The sequence below is a fragment of the Penicillium citrinum genome, assembly GCF_028827155.1.
Source record: "Penicillium citrinum strain IBT 23319 chromosome Unknown utg000003l:1.0-4596430.0:1.0-4598250.0, whole genome shotgun sequence".
NCBI classification, from domain to species: Eukaryota; Fungi; Ascomycota; class Eurotiomycetes; order Eurotiales; family Aspergillaceae; genus Penicillium; species Penicillium citrinum.
In genome coordinates this window covers 2221251-2233360 of record NW_026622688.1, presented here as the reverse complement: position 1 = coordinate 2233360, position 12110 = coordinate 2221251, and the positions used below count along the sequence as shown (strand labels likewise).

Below are 12110 nucleotides of genomic sequence, written 5' to 3'. Positions count from 1 at the left end.
CCATTGTTCCCCCAGCACGTGAAGTGGGTTTAGCCAGGTTACAGTGCCTAGCAGTGTTTGTTTTTGCCATCGCAAGGGTGTTTTTGCATCGCAGTACTTTATGTGACACACACCGGGAGTCCTGAAGTGCACCTGCCTCTTTCCAAGGGAGATATATTGCATCTTTGGAGATCTCCTTCCTGATCGTATATGTTCATCGGCCGGGATTTCCTGGCGGTGTTGATGGATGTCCGTAACACTAGCGGACTCTTACCGCGGCCATGCCATCAATTTTCCCTCTGCAGCCAAGTACGATGATCATGGCTTGATGAACTATGATTCCTCCGAGTCGGAGTTGCGTGATAAGTTGAGCGGAGCTGTCTATGGGACTGACAACATTCCTCCTCTTTACAATGGCCAACCACCAACAACAGATTCTATACTGCCTCCCCCCTATAAGTCAGACCAGAGAAGACCCTTCAACTCATTCAATTTATTCTTCGTCTACGTTACAACAACTGCCTCAGCCCCCGCAGTACGGCTACGATATATCGGGTCCTCATGCTAGTCCCAGGAGTCAATTCCGACCAAGGCACTCCAGAAATGATAGCCATCTTCAACCACATTTCCCCGCTTTGGCTTCTCTTCTGGTAGACAACAATTCGTCAGTCACAGCAACTAGTATCCTACTTGATCCCTCGCTGCATCAGTCACATGGCTCGATATTTGAGTCAACGATGACCCATAACACTCTTCCGAAAAATCCGTTACCCGAGAAGCATCATCATACACTTCCACATTCAGGGGACTCTGATAACTTGGATGATCCTCTTGCTAGACAAGCCAGGCCACCGAACCTCGTCGGACATGTGGGGATGCCTTCACCTGCACCCCGTCCCAAGGCCCCTAAAACCAGATTCACCGCAGCAGAGGATGCCTTGCTGGTGCATTTGAAAGAGGACAAGAACTTAACCTGGCTACAAATACAGGATTTCTTCCCGGGCCGGACACACAATACTTTACAGGTCCGTTACTGTCAAAGACTGAAGACGAAGGATGTTAGCTGGACTGAAGAGAAGGTAAGTTCCCTATCTCACAGGTACTATCTTCCCTTACCCAATTCGCATCCAATCCCATAGGAAGATATACTGAGGAGTCAACTTTAACCAGGTTCAAAGACTTAAACGCGCCATGGCCCAATATGAACAAGATCGATGGAGAATTATATCCAGTAAGGTTGGAAAAGGCTTTGGCCCCGAGGCGTGTCGAGAACGAGCAGCTGAATTTGGAGGCAGCCCTACGCGTGGACTATGAATAACGTTAGTGTAAGATTGTGAGCAGTATGGGACATTAGGTTTTCTTACAATATGTCACGGTCAAATAGGGGCAGGAGCTGAGGAGTATTGGTAGTATGATATTTTATTTCACTGGTAACAGTTTCCAACTCTTAATCCATGGATATACCAATCTTAACACTTCGTATACCCCAGTATATGTAGCTCAGGCCCTAGCCCTAACTGCCTAATCCGGACATACCCGTGACAGCCAATCATCGCTGAGTCATCCACAATCCGCGCTCTTTATTGGTCGCAGCTCCAGCCAATTAGCACGAGCACCGGGCGGAAGCGGCTTCTTCGCCAACTTCAATCCTCAAACCAGACTGACTCTACCCAACCTCCTCTCCCTCCACCCCCAAACCACCATAATCCTCGGGACAATGTTCCTTCAACGTACCGCCTCCGCCTTCGCGCGGCGCACTCCCGCTCGCGCCATTGCTGTCGCTCGCCCCTTCTCCTCCTCCGTCGTGCGCAGTACGTGATCCTTTTCCCCGGTGGCATGATCCGACATCTTCCCGACCTCGGCCTGCACACACATTACCTCTCAAAGCTCAATCGATTCTGAGCATATCGGGCTTTGATAGTTGTATCAGATTATATATCTCGACTCACCAGCTAACACGAATGCTTCTCGATAGGGAACGCGAACAAGTGGACCCCCAAGGAGGAGGCCCCCATCCGCCAGTTCGACGGTTAGTACTTCTCTCGCCATGCTACGATTGAAGACCCGCCTGTGCTCTCAAAGTGGATGGTTCCATGCTTCAATTCCTCTTTCCTTTCTCGTTTTACATTACGAGGGGGTGTTGGATTTCAGGAACACGAATGGAGCTTCTCATCACGAGATATCACGCGAATTCTCTGTGGCATTGTTCATCATGATAGCAGATTATAGCTAACAATTCCTGTCATAAATACAGAGATCAAGACTGAGGATGACCTGATTCCCCCCCGGTGCCAAGCCCGGTACCATCCCCACCGACTTCGTTCAGGCTACCGGTCTCGAGCGTCTGGAGCTCATCGGAAAGATGCAAGGCATCGACATCTTCGACATGCGTCCCCTGGATGCCTCCCGCAAGGGTAAGTGAGCCCAGACACGCGATTGACCCTCGGATAGGCTTCGATTCCGGGCCAGACAATCTTCAAGTCAATTGTTATGGTTCAACAGCTGATCAATGAACTCTCGCGTTAAAGGAACAATTGACAACCCCATCATGGTTAACGGTGCCGGTGATGAGCAATACGCTGGTTGCACTGGCTACCCCGCCGACTCCCACCAGGTTAACTGGCTGACCGTATGTCGAACCGAGAATCTACACCCATCACGTATAACAGGACTAACCCATCCGATATCAGGTCTCCCGTGAGCGTCCCATTGAGCGTTGCCTCGAGTGCGGTAACGTCGTTAAGCTGAACTACATTGGACCTGAGGAGGACCCCCACTCCCGTACGTTCCTCCCGACATTTTCCTTCACCCCGTACCCAGAGGCTTGAGTGCAATATACTGATGATATGCCATAGACGACCACGACCACGGTCACCATCACCCTCCCCACGAGGAGCCCAAGACCTTCGCCGACTACGTCAAGCCCGAGTACTGGTACCGGTAAATCCGCGTCGCGCAATATCTGTTGATACAGGATAAACGTGCGAATTTTTATTGTCTGTGTCTGTAACAGTTCTATCCTTGGCTTGTTTCCCGTCTCTTTTGTAGAATAGTTCTCAAGTGGATGAAAATGAGAGTGCCGATTGGGGTGTATTTTTGAGTTAATATTTTGATTTTGTTCAGTGATCGCAAACTATGTGATACTGTTTCCAACGTCTACGGGTAGCCTTTAGTTTCGTTCTATTAAGATAGTCAGTCCTAAGTAATAGTTGACTAGAAGTCGTATGGTAGGCTCAAGCAACATTGCTTCATTATGTCTACAGCATATCGACAACTTAATACTATCTCACAATTTGGATTTTGCTACATACATGCAAGATCACTCAAAAGCTTTCAAGATCATGCAAAGGTCGGCCTCATTCTCGTCATATTCACCGGGCTGAGACAACCTTTACCCCCCTAATGTATAGACATGTCTTTGCCAAGATGATAACGAACATACAGGAAAGACAAATTATAGAATGGTCATGCTGAAAATATGTCCGGTTTGGCTCAAACACGCGGCCCGAGCACGATGAGCACTGGTTTATCTCTTTACCGTCCGATATAACGAAGTTCTAAGTATCTGAGTGGAGGATAGACGAGCGCCGCCCAAGAGAAGCCAACATAGTTGCCCATCTATAAGATAAATCCATGTAAGCCCAGATCGCGAGGGGAATCGATAGGGTTAATTTAGAAGAGAAACTTACATCAGCACCGTACTCGCCTACCGGCTTTGCCAAAGGGCCAATATACCACACCTGGGCCATACATAGAACAGCACCGACCCATCCAACCACGAAAGAGACAAAGCTGGCCATTCCGATGGGAAGTTTAGACGGATCTCTCCATGCGGCCCAGTTATAGCCCGTTCGGAACCGGAAGATCAGGAACTCTTCAAGGATAATAGCAGTCCATATCGCAACCCAGTAACCCATCAACGCCAAGAAATTAGTGAAGATCTCCGAGAGATGACTGCGGCCCACCAGTGCACAAACAGTATAGATGATGACACCAACGGTGTTCCAAATGACACGAGGAACTTTCTCGGCGTAGCGGCCTAGGATTTGGAAGTCCACTCCAGCGGAGTATGTTGGTGCAACGGTATTGGCGATGAGACCGAGCGCGACTATAACCGAGCAGAATTTGCCGAAGCCGTGGAGGGGTCCAAAGCCCTCGACTATGAGGGCACCTTGGCCCACGTTATAGGCGGCTGCATACTCGGGGTAGGCATTGATGCCGGAAGCTAGGCCAATACCGCAAATTATGGCCATTGTGAAGGAACATAGTAGGCCTGTCAGAGTGAGGGAGAAGATTGTGACACGGGAAGTATGTTCTGGGTAATAGACAAAAAAGTCTGCTGCCAACGGGGCGTAGGTGATCGCTGCGCTAAGGCAGATGGAAAAGAAGGATAGCCTAAGATAGATGATGAGCCAATAGTGAACCTTTTGTGGATTGAATGTTTGGACATATTACCTGTTACCGGCCACCGTACGTGCGTCACCCAAGGAGGTGGAGGACAGATCAAATTTCGCAGAGGAGACACCGAATAGAATGCAGATGACTATCAACTGGGGCAGAAAAGCGAATCTTTCATAGTAGTGGAAGACTTGAATGCCAACTGTAGCTACTACCCAGCTAACAATAGCAATGATGACAATTCCTAATAGACCAAAGTTAGAGAAATGTATCATTCGAATTTGTCGATCTCATCTCCCACTTACCGACAGCGACAGACATGCCACCTGGAGAGACTGCCGAAAGGATCTGGCCACCAACGACACAGTCGATCAAGCAGTATCCAATCATTTGAATGAGGTTGAGTAGGACAATAATCTTGCTAGGCCACCACCCCATTGAGTATCTACCGAATGCCTATGAATTTGTAAGTCGAGAAAACCACTGCGAATGAGAATCTTTCCACCTACCATGGTACGAATACCTGAGATCGGACCCCAAGTAGCCATCCAAGATGCAACCAGAGCACCAACAAAACAACCGAAGAAGGCGCATAGCGAAGAATCCCGGAAACTAAGGCCATACACGGCGGGTCCAAGCATTCCCAAAGTCACATTGTTGGCAGCGAGGTTGATAGAAACCCAGAGCAAGAAAGCTTGTAGGTATGATACCCAGGAAAGCTTCTTCATACGCTCGTCTGGAGCAACACGCTCAATGCCGCGGGCTTCAAAATTGTATTCGACGAGTTGTTGCTCGAACATGCGAATCAACGAACCGAGACGTGTACCGATAGGGTTTTTGCGAGACGAGTGATTGGGAGGATATGTACTATCATTTTTTACATCCTGTCCATACGGCAGGACAGGCTCTGTAACCTGTTTAATCGAGTCTGCTTTCTCATTGCGCCCCGCTAGGGTGGCGATTTCATTTTCCGAGGCCATGCTGCTAACCGTCAGTACGATATGATCAAGTAAGTTAGGGCAAGACAGGTAATCAGAAGCATTGCATGAGTTTCTTTCGCTGGAGTTATCCAGATCAAGTTCGACCGTATGATCTCAGAACGACAGCGTAGACAATTCGCAAGGACGAATGTTTGCGCTGCCGAACACCGGTTCTCCATGCAGGCGATTTACCACTGGATGTACCTTGATTTCTGAATAAAACCTGGCTACTCGTCTTCATCATAACCGTCCTTGTGAGGTGAGGTGGGATCTATACTCGGGCATTCACTCGAGGTTGGTGTCACCTAGATGAGTCACTATGAAGCAAGGAGACGAGGTTAGTGAATGAACCTGGTGGCGGACACTTGAGGCGCATATCAAGCATGACAGAATGATAAAAAATCACCTTGTACTGGGCTATCGAGGCAAGACTCAAAGCCAATTGAGTTTGCACTGGACTAGGCAAGATTGTGGGGGAATGCAAAGAATATAAAAAATATTTGCGGAGGTGGGAAGATGGACTGGCCGCGGGGAAAGAAAAAAAGATCGGCCTCGATCTCGGCCGGTTTCCCGTCTCCGCTCGGAGCATGCAGAACGCAGGGATCGACACGTCAATCCATATATTTCTTCTCAAGAGCTACTTTGGTCTGGGAATCATGTAGTATTGATAAGAAAAGGAGAGAGAATGAAAAAGAAGAAGAGAGAAAAAAAAAGTGTTAAGAAGTTGAGAAATGAGAAGTGAAATAAGGAGGTAATCAGAAAGGTCCGCATCGCTGACAGCCCACAGAGATAAACAACGCCCGGACATCCATAAAATAGAAGACAAATGACAAAGTCAAAAATGCGTATGATACGCTTTCCAGAAGGAAATAATCGGACGAGTTCGATATGGAAATTACACACACACGCACACACACACACACACAAAGAAAGAAAATATTGAAAGCACTAAAAGAGACCAGATCACCAACTCCATCTGCCTTGTAAAATCAATCAATGGCTTTGAACTGCCGGTTGATGACACTTGCATCGCTTTGGAATTGCAGAATCCGGGAGAATGCCAAATTCGTGAAAAATACGTAGAAACAAATCGTCACTTCATCAATGGTCATCGGATCCTCCGACCTCAGAGGTTTTTGAAGTGCTCTTTGGCATATTGTTCGCAAGCCTGTTGTCATCATAAATGTTACATCCTAACAACAGATGAAACGCGGAATCTGGAAGATATTTACCTTAGCAGGCTTGCCAACCTTCTGTCCAATAACCTTCCATTTATTTGCCTCATACTCCTTGATTGCATCACGGAGCTTTATGGACTGGGAAAAGTTAGTTGGTCATCCTAAAAAAAAAAAAATAAAGACGAAAAGAAGATGGAGGGGGAGAATGATACCTCATCTTCAGCGAATTCGGCGTAATGCATATCCTGTGGCACGTTGGAATTAGTTAAGATCAAATTAACAGCCATTGATGGCACTCCTCATGAATCTAGATGCATACCTTGTACCAGTGCTTCTTTACACTGCCTTCAGTTCGTGTGGGGAAAGTCTGCGACGCGTCATCCGACACAGATTAGCGAGAAAGCTCGCTGGAGAGATCACTGATAGTGCACGAACCTTGGCAATCTCACTCCAACTGCGGCCCTGATCGCGCATGTTTTTCAATCGTTGCTCCTCTTCCGCAGTCCATGGTGTATTCGTGCGCCCTTTCTTCTTGGGCGTTGATTCAACCGGAGGAGGCATCGCCCCCGGGTCACCTTCCATCGCACTCCCGGCTGGGTTCATCGGCGCGGCCATCATGGTGGATGATCCCGTGGACGGGGAAGGTGGGCGTTTGCGCGATGTTGTCTGTTGTTGCGACTGTGGTTGTGGTTGTGGTTGCTGCTGCTGTTGCTGCTGTTGGGGGGATTGGAGCAGAAGGAATTGGAATGCCTTCGAATGTCGGTACGCGGTGGAAGGGGTGAATTTGTTGTTGAGCGAGGAGATGCGGCGGCGCACTGGTCGTGGCCGAGGTCTTGATGCGCTTAGAAGTGGGAGGAGAGCTAGCAAATCAGACCAAAGAGATCAGTAATGAGTAATGAGATGAAAAGCAAGACCGGATGAGTACAGAAACGAAACGCGACCCCGTGGCGGTTCAGCCCAGGTCTCTCTTCCGCGAAGCAGAGATCACAGACGAGGGACTTACGACATGGTGAAAGACACACGTGATTCTCAATCACACTGCGCCGATTCATCTGTACATACACAAAGGGCGCGTCGGGGTTAGCAGATCATGCTATAGACGCGCCTTGTGAGGGGTGGGGTAGGGGATGGGGAGAGTCAACTTCTGGGAAGACAAGCCTCGTTACACTAGAAAATGACACAGGCGCATCCCAGACAGAATCAGATCGGACAAGGGAACCAGAAGAGAACCAGAGAAAGTTTCGATGACGCCGACCGACGTGTTAAGCTCTCGATACGGAAGAGGTAGAAGGCAGAATAATGGGGCTATATTATTTCAGGGAGAAGGGGGGGGGGGGAGAGACAAAAGAGTGATGATGGGCTGAAAGCAGACCGGGGGTGGTCAAGGAGGGGGGGGTAGCTCACAGATCAAAATCGCATGGTCGAAGCGTCGAATCGGGGACCTCGAATTCCTCCGAGTACGGGGAGAACATGAGGCTGGAGGGAGAAGAGAAAGAGAGGTAAACAAGTAAATGGGAGAAGCACGGGAGGTAGGGGGGGGGGGAGAGGGAAAGGTAGTGAGAGAGAGAGAGAGAAAGTAGAGAAGGGAGAAGTGTATGTATGTATGTATGTTTTGTATGTGTGGTGTGTGGAGGGGAAGAGGGAAAAGGGAGGAACTTTGGGAAGGGAAAAGGAGGTTACAAAGAGAGAAGAAGAGAAGAGAGAGAAGAAAGAGAGAGAGGAGAGTGAGCGAAGGAGGAGGAGAGCGGGGATGGAGTCACCTCATCCTCCACCCCCAAAGTCCTTAAGGAGTTTAACCTTCGTTTTAGTTCTGATTTTTAGTTGAAATATAATTTCATTTTTTATTTTTTATTATTTTTATGATTATGATGGTTATTAATTTTGATTCTAATTTACAAGCAATTCATAACTACTATGTAAACTAAAAAGCTAACTACTAATTACAGTACTAACCTACTCTAGTCTGTTTGTTATGGAGAACTCGAATGATTGAAAAGTGGAGGGAGCAACGTCTGAGACGTTGGGTCTAGACCCTGCAACTCCTCAATTGGTTCCCCCTCCAATCCTATACATATCGTCTGTTTTATTCATAATTGAGAATTCAACTAGCAATCTATTAAAAAATTACATATAATCGTCACCTAAGGGGGGCGGAAGAAGAAAAAAGGAGAGAGACAAATTATACAAAATTCGTTGCTTGCCAACTAGAGATCCTCCGGTGCATTCCTACCCATCATTCACCATTGGGCCCTAGGCACAGTTACCGGGGCAAAGGTGATCATTGCTCACAGACGGGTCCATCTTGCTGCTCTCTAATTCGACCGATGGACAACCTGCAGAAGCACGATGGACCACGTCCGGCAGCTTCCATGAGACCTTTTGGCCGAAGAGACACACGAGTGGCCTGCTCCAGAATCCGGTGACCCGACCAACTCTCACAATCCGTGCCAGGATGGCAGTCAAGATCCAATGAATCCCCGGACACTTTATTGCAAAGGCATCCAATGGCCTAAGAGCTCGAGCCGCAAGTCATGTCTGCTCCGGATTTCGACCTCTTCAAGCCTGTCTCCGTCCAACCCGAGACTTGGCGGGCTAATTCAAGCCACAGCATGTTTTCGTGTGTAGTCACTCTCTGCTCTCTTTCTCCCAATTTCTCCTCTATTAATAAGAAGGGTGGTGGGAAGTTCCAAGTTCCTTGGCTTCCCGCATTTCATTCAGTTGTTTACATCTTCTCTGAGTGGAACGCGGTTCCAATGATAATAATAGATACTCCGTCTTGGGAAACATGGATGCTTGGACGAAGATCCCCCGTCATTTGCAAATGGCAATATGGCATCATGCGTGGTGCTAAATGGGGTCAGCGTGAGCGATAGATAGGCAATGCGGGTCCAGTAAAGCAACATCTATCGATGATTGTGCCAATGAACGAGCCGGGTTAGAGATGCCGCATCTGCAGTCATGAATTGCCGACCCAGCATTATGCGTTACTCCGGATGATGTGGCTTTGTCTTGCATTATGATGGGGATGGATGAGTCCTGATTATTATAAAGCCCTCTGGAGGGGACGCAGAATGATGCGAGCTCGTTTTTTCGTGTTTGACGCCACGACCGAATCAGAGGTCATCTTATCTATCAATTCGAATACCGTCGGTCATGTGCTTGCAGGCTAATGTAGAATCTCGTTAAGTCATTATAATAGATCTGCTCTTCTTGAGGATTTGATTCTTTCAACGGCGCAGCCCTTGGCATACCTCACATGGTTCAATGGCCCATGGCAGAATTTCATCACCAAATATCAGCAATGGGAATTTATCCAAGTTACCGATCTTAATATTACGAGCAGGAGTGGTTTTCAAGCTGAAATTCCAGCGCAGTATGGACCAAATGGACTCGAAGTCTATGACATTGCTGGCATTTAACTTCGTTTTAACGTCTCAAATTAGCTCTCACTAGCAAACATCCTTGAGATCTTAAGCATATTAGTACTAGTGGTCCACCACTGCCGTATTAGTACGATGAAGAATCGGTCTGAAAGACCTGGATACTATCCATACCTATGGATAGTAGTAACCGTAAAATTACTACGATAGTATATCTAGAGCTCTCTATATATATTGTACTAAGTACTATGCTAGTAGCACTTCACGTCCAAGCCATCGCAATGAGCTAGAGCTCATTGCGATGGCAGACAAAGGGATCGACTTGCCAGCTTAGATAAGCAAAGCACAATTCCAATCATAGTTCTTTTTCAAAAGCTTATTAACTTCAATATATAACTAATTGATCTCTCACACCTCACCTACAATTCAGTCACTTTCATCTCCTAGATCACAACGATAATGTGGTGCCTTGCATATCAGGTGTCGACGCTGATGTCATGTCTCACGTGAGGACACGCGGCCCGAGCTTCCCCAGCGATAGCCCGAAGCTCTCGTGATGGTTCTAAGCTTCCAAGCTTCCTCCCCGTCAACTGTTGTGATATACGAGGACTGGGACCAGCAGGACTGTGAGATCAACCCAGAACCCCGGCAGTCTTGCGAAACACGAGTCTTTACAAATTTATACTCCAATTTATTTTCCTGGATTGAAATCCGCACACCTTTCTCCCCGCAGCTAATCATCCCTGCCACACCATGGCGGTATTCAACGTATTTCGCGTCGTGGGTGATATATCCCACCTTGCATCCGTATGTGTACTGGTATGGGCGATTCATAGGAATAAGAGCGCAGAGGGTAGGTGACTACCCAAGGGTTGTCGTTTATAGGGCCCTATCTGTCAAGGTTGAAACAAGGACCGCTAATTGAGTCTTGGGGTGCCAGGCGTTTCGCTTCTCACGCAGATACTCTATGCCTTAGTCTTTTTCACTCGCTACCTCGATTTATTCTCAAGTTACTCGTGGACCTTTGCCTACTATGGAGCTGGTGTACTATGGAATACCCCTTTCAAGCTTATGTACCTCGCGTCCTCCTCCTATCTGATCTACTTAATTATGCGAGTCTATCCTCGCACACGTGAACGAGAACGCGCTTGGAAGCTGGGTATCTGGTCAGTCATCGGCTCTGTAGTTGTTGCTCCAATTGCTATGGCTATCGCGTACCGAGGTTTCCCTTCTTTCTGGCTGAGCGAGGTAAGTTAACAGTGCTCTCATGAGCTCGGATGTATCTGCTCGAAAGCTTCTCTAACCAGTTCGTATGATTAGTTATTCTGGACCTTCTCAGTCGTTCTTGAATCGGTCTGTGTTCTGCCACAATTGCTTCTTTTGCGCCAAACTACCGTCCCCACCGTGATCGACTCCTACTATCTGGCATGTCTGGGATCGTATCGAGCACTCTATATCCTCAACTGGATGGTTCGTGGATTTGGTTCCGAGAAGCATTGGGACCCGATTGCGTTGGTCTTTGGCATTATTCAAACCGCCTTCTACGTCGATTTTGCCTGGGTATACTATTCGCGTCAGCGCGTAAAGCTCCGTAACGGCGGTGTAGTCGACTCGGATGACTTCAGCAAGAGTTGGTTGGTCAATCGCGTGGTCAATTTCCGTTCTCGACGCACATCAACCGACGAGGAGCAATATCTTCGGGAAGAGGAAGCAGGAGGAGATGCTCGACCCAACACCAACCGATGGGGCACACACGGCATCTCGGTTGCAGCCGATGATACTTTGGACAATCACGGACAGGGGAATGATCTAGAAGGGTTCTCGGACGAAGATGACCTTCCGGCAGACGCACACCAAGGTCGTTGATCGTTGCGGGCTACTGGAAGTCTGCGCAGCTGCTCGCGTAGAGTTGCCCGAGAAATTAGATTGGGCTTCTTTTCCACAATTGATGTGTGATGTTTTTTTTCTCTGTATCTTTGTTTTCGGCAGGCTGATTTCTGGATACGTTTTGTGGAGCGATTATATCTTGCGGAAGGGGCCGTGACCCACCGATGAACCCTTGCGATGATTTCTGTCACTCTAGCCAGTTTTGTTAGGCTTTTTCAACTTTTCAATATCATTCCCCCACTCTTGTCATTGGCGTAGCAATCATAGCGTAATTTTAATCGTACCATTTACATTTTGGCCCCAACTTT

At 47.9% G+C, this 12110-nt stretch overlaps 5 protein-coding genes across 5 annotated transcripts; 3 read left to right on the top strand and 2 right to left on the bottom strand.

Moving 5' to 3' along the window:
* Positions 1-392: 392 nt before the first annotated feature.
* N7469_004050 (SANT/Myb-like DNA-binding domain-containing protein) lies at positions 393-1798 on the top strand (the record flags this gene model as incomplete). The annotated part of the gene is made up of 3 exons (XM_056642970.1): positions 393-1058; positions 1150-1282; positions 1587-1798. The coding sequence occupies 3 exons, from the start codon at positions 393-395 to the stop codon at positions 1796-1798; spliced, it is 1011 nt and encodes a 336-aa protein (XP_056502382.1).
* A 543-nt stretch (positions 1799-2341) lies between these two features.
* cox5b (cytochrome c oxidase subunit IV) lies at positions 2342-2923 on the top strand (the record flags this gene model as incomplete). The annotated part of the gene is made up of 4 exons (XM_056642969.1): positions 2342-2393; positions 2508-2608; positions 2670-2760; positions 2835-2923. 4 exons carry the CDS (start codon positions 2342-2344, stop codon positions 2921-2923), a joined length of 333 nt encoding a protein of 110 aa, XP_056502381.1.
* A 590-nt stretch (positions 2924-3513) lies between these two features.
* Positions 3514-5357, bottom strand: N7469_004048 (purine-cytosine permease family protein; the record flags this gene model as incomplete). The annotated part of the gene is made up of 5 exons (XM_056642968.1): positions 3514-3597; positions 3669-4374; positions 4435-4621; positions 4683-4833; positions 4887-5357. The coding sequence occupies 5 exons, from the start codon at positions 5355-5357 to the stop codon at positions 3514-3516; spliced, it is 1599 nt and encodes a 532-aa protein (XP_056502380.1).
* Positions 5358-6483: 1126 nt separating this feature from the next.
* Positions 6484-7153, bottom strand: N7469_004047 (SANT/Myb-like DNA-binding domain-containing protein; the record flags this gene model as incomplete). The annotated part of the gene is made up of 5 exons (XM_056642967.1): positions 6484-6525; positions 6590-6673; positions 6748-6780; positions 6855-6902; positions 6971-7153. 5 exons carry the CDS (start codon positions 7151-7153, stop codon positions 6484-6486), a joined length of 390 nt encoding a protein of 129 aa, XP_056502379.1.
* Positions 7154-11025: 3872 nt separating this feature from the next.
* On the top strand, positions 11026-11781 carry N7469_004046 (ER lumen protein-retaining receptor; the record flags this gene model as incomplete). The annotated part of the gene is made up of 2 exons (XM_056642966.1): positions 11026-11163; positions 11236-11781. The coding sequence occupies 2 exons, from the start codon at positions 11026-11028 to the stop codon at positions 11779-11781; spliced, it is 684 nt and encodes a 227-aa protein (XP_056502378.1).
* Between the last annotated feature and the right edge of the window lie 329 nt (positions 11782-12110).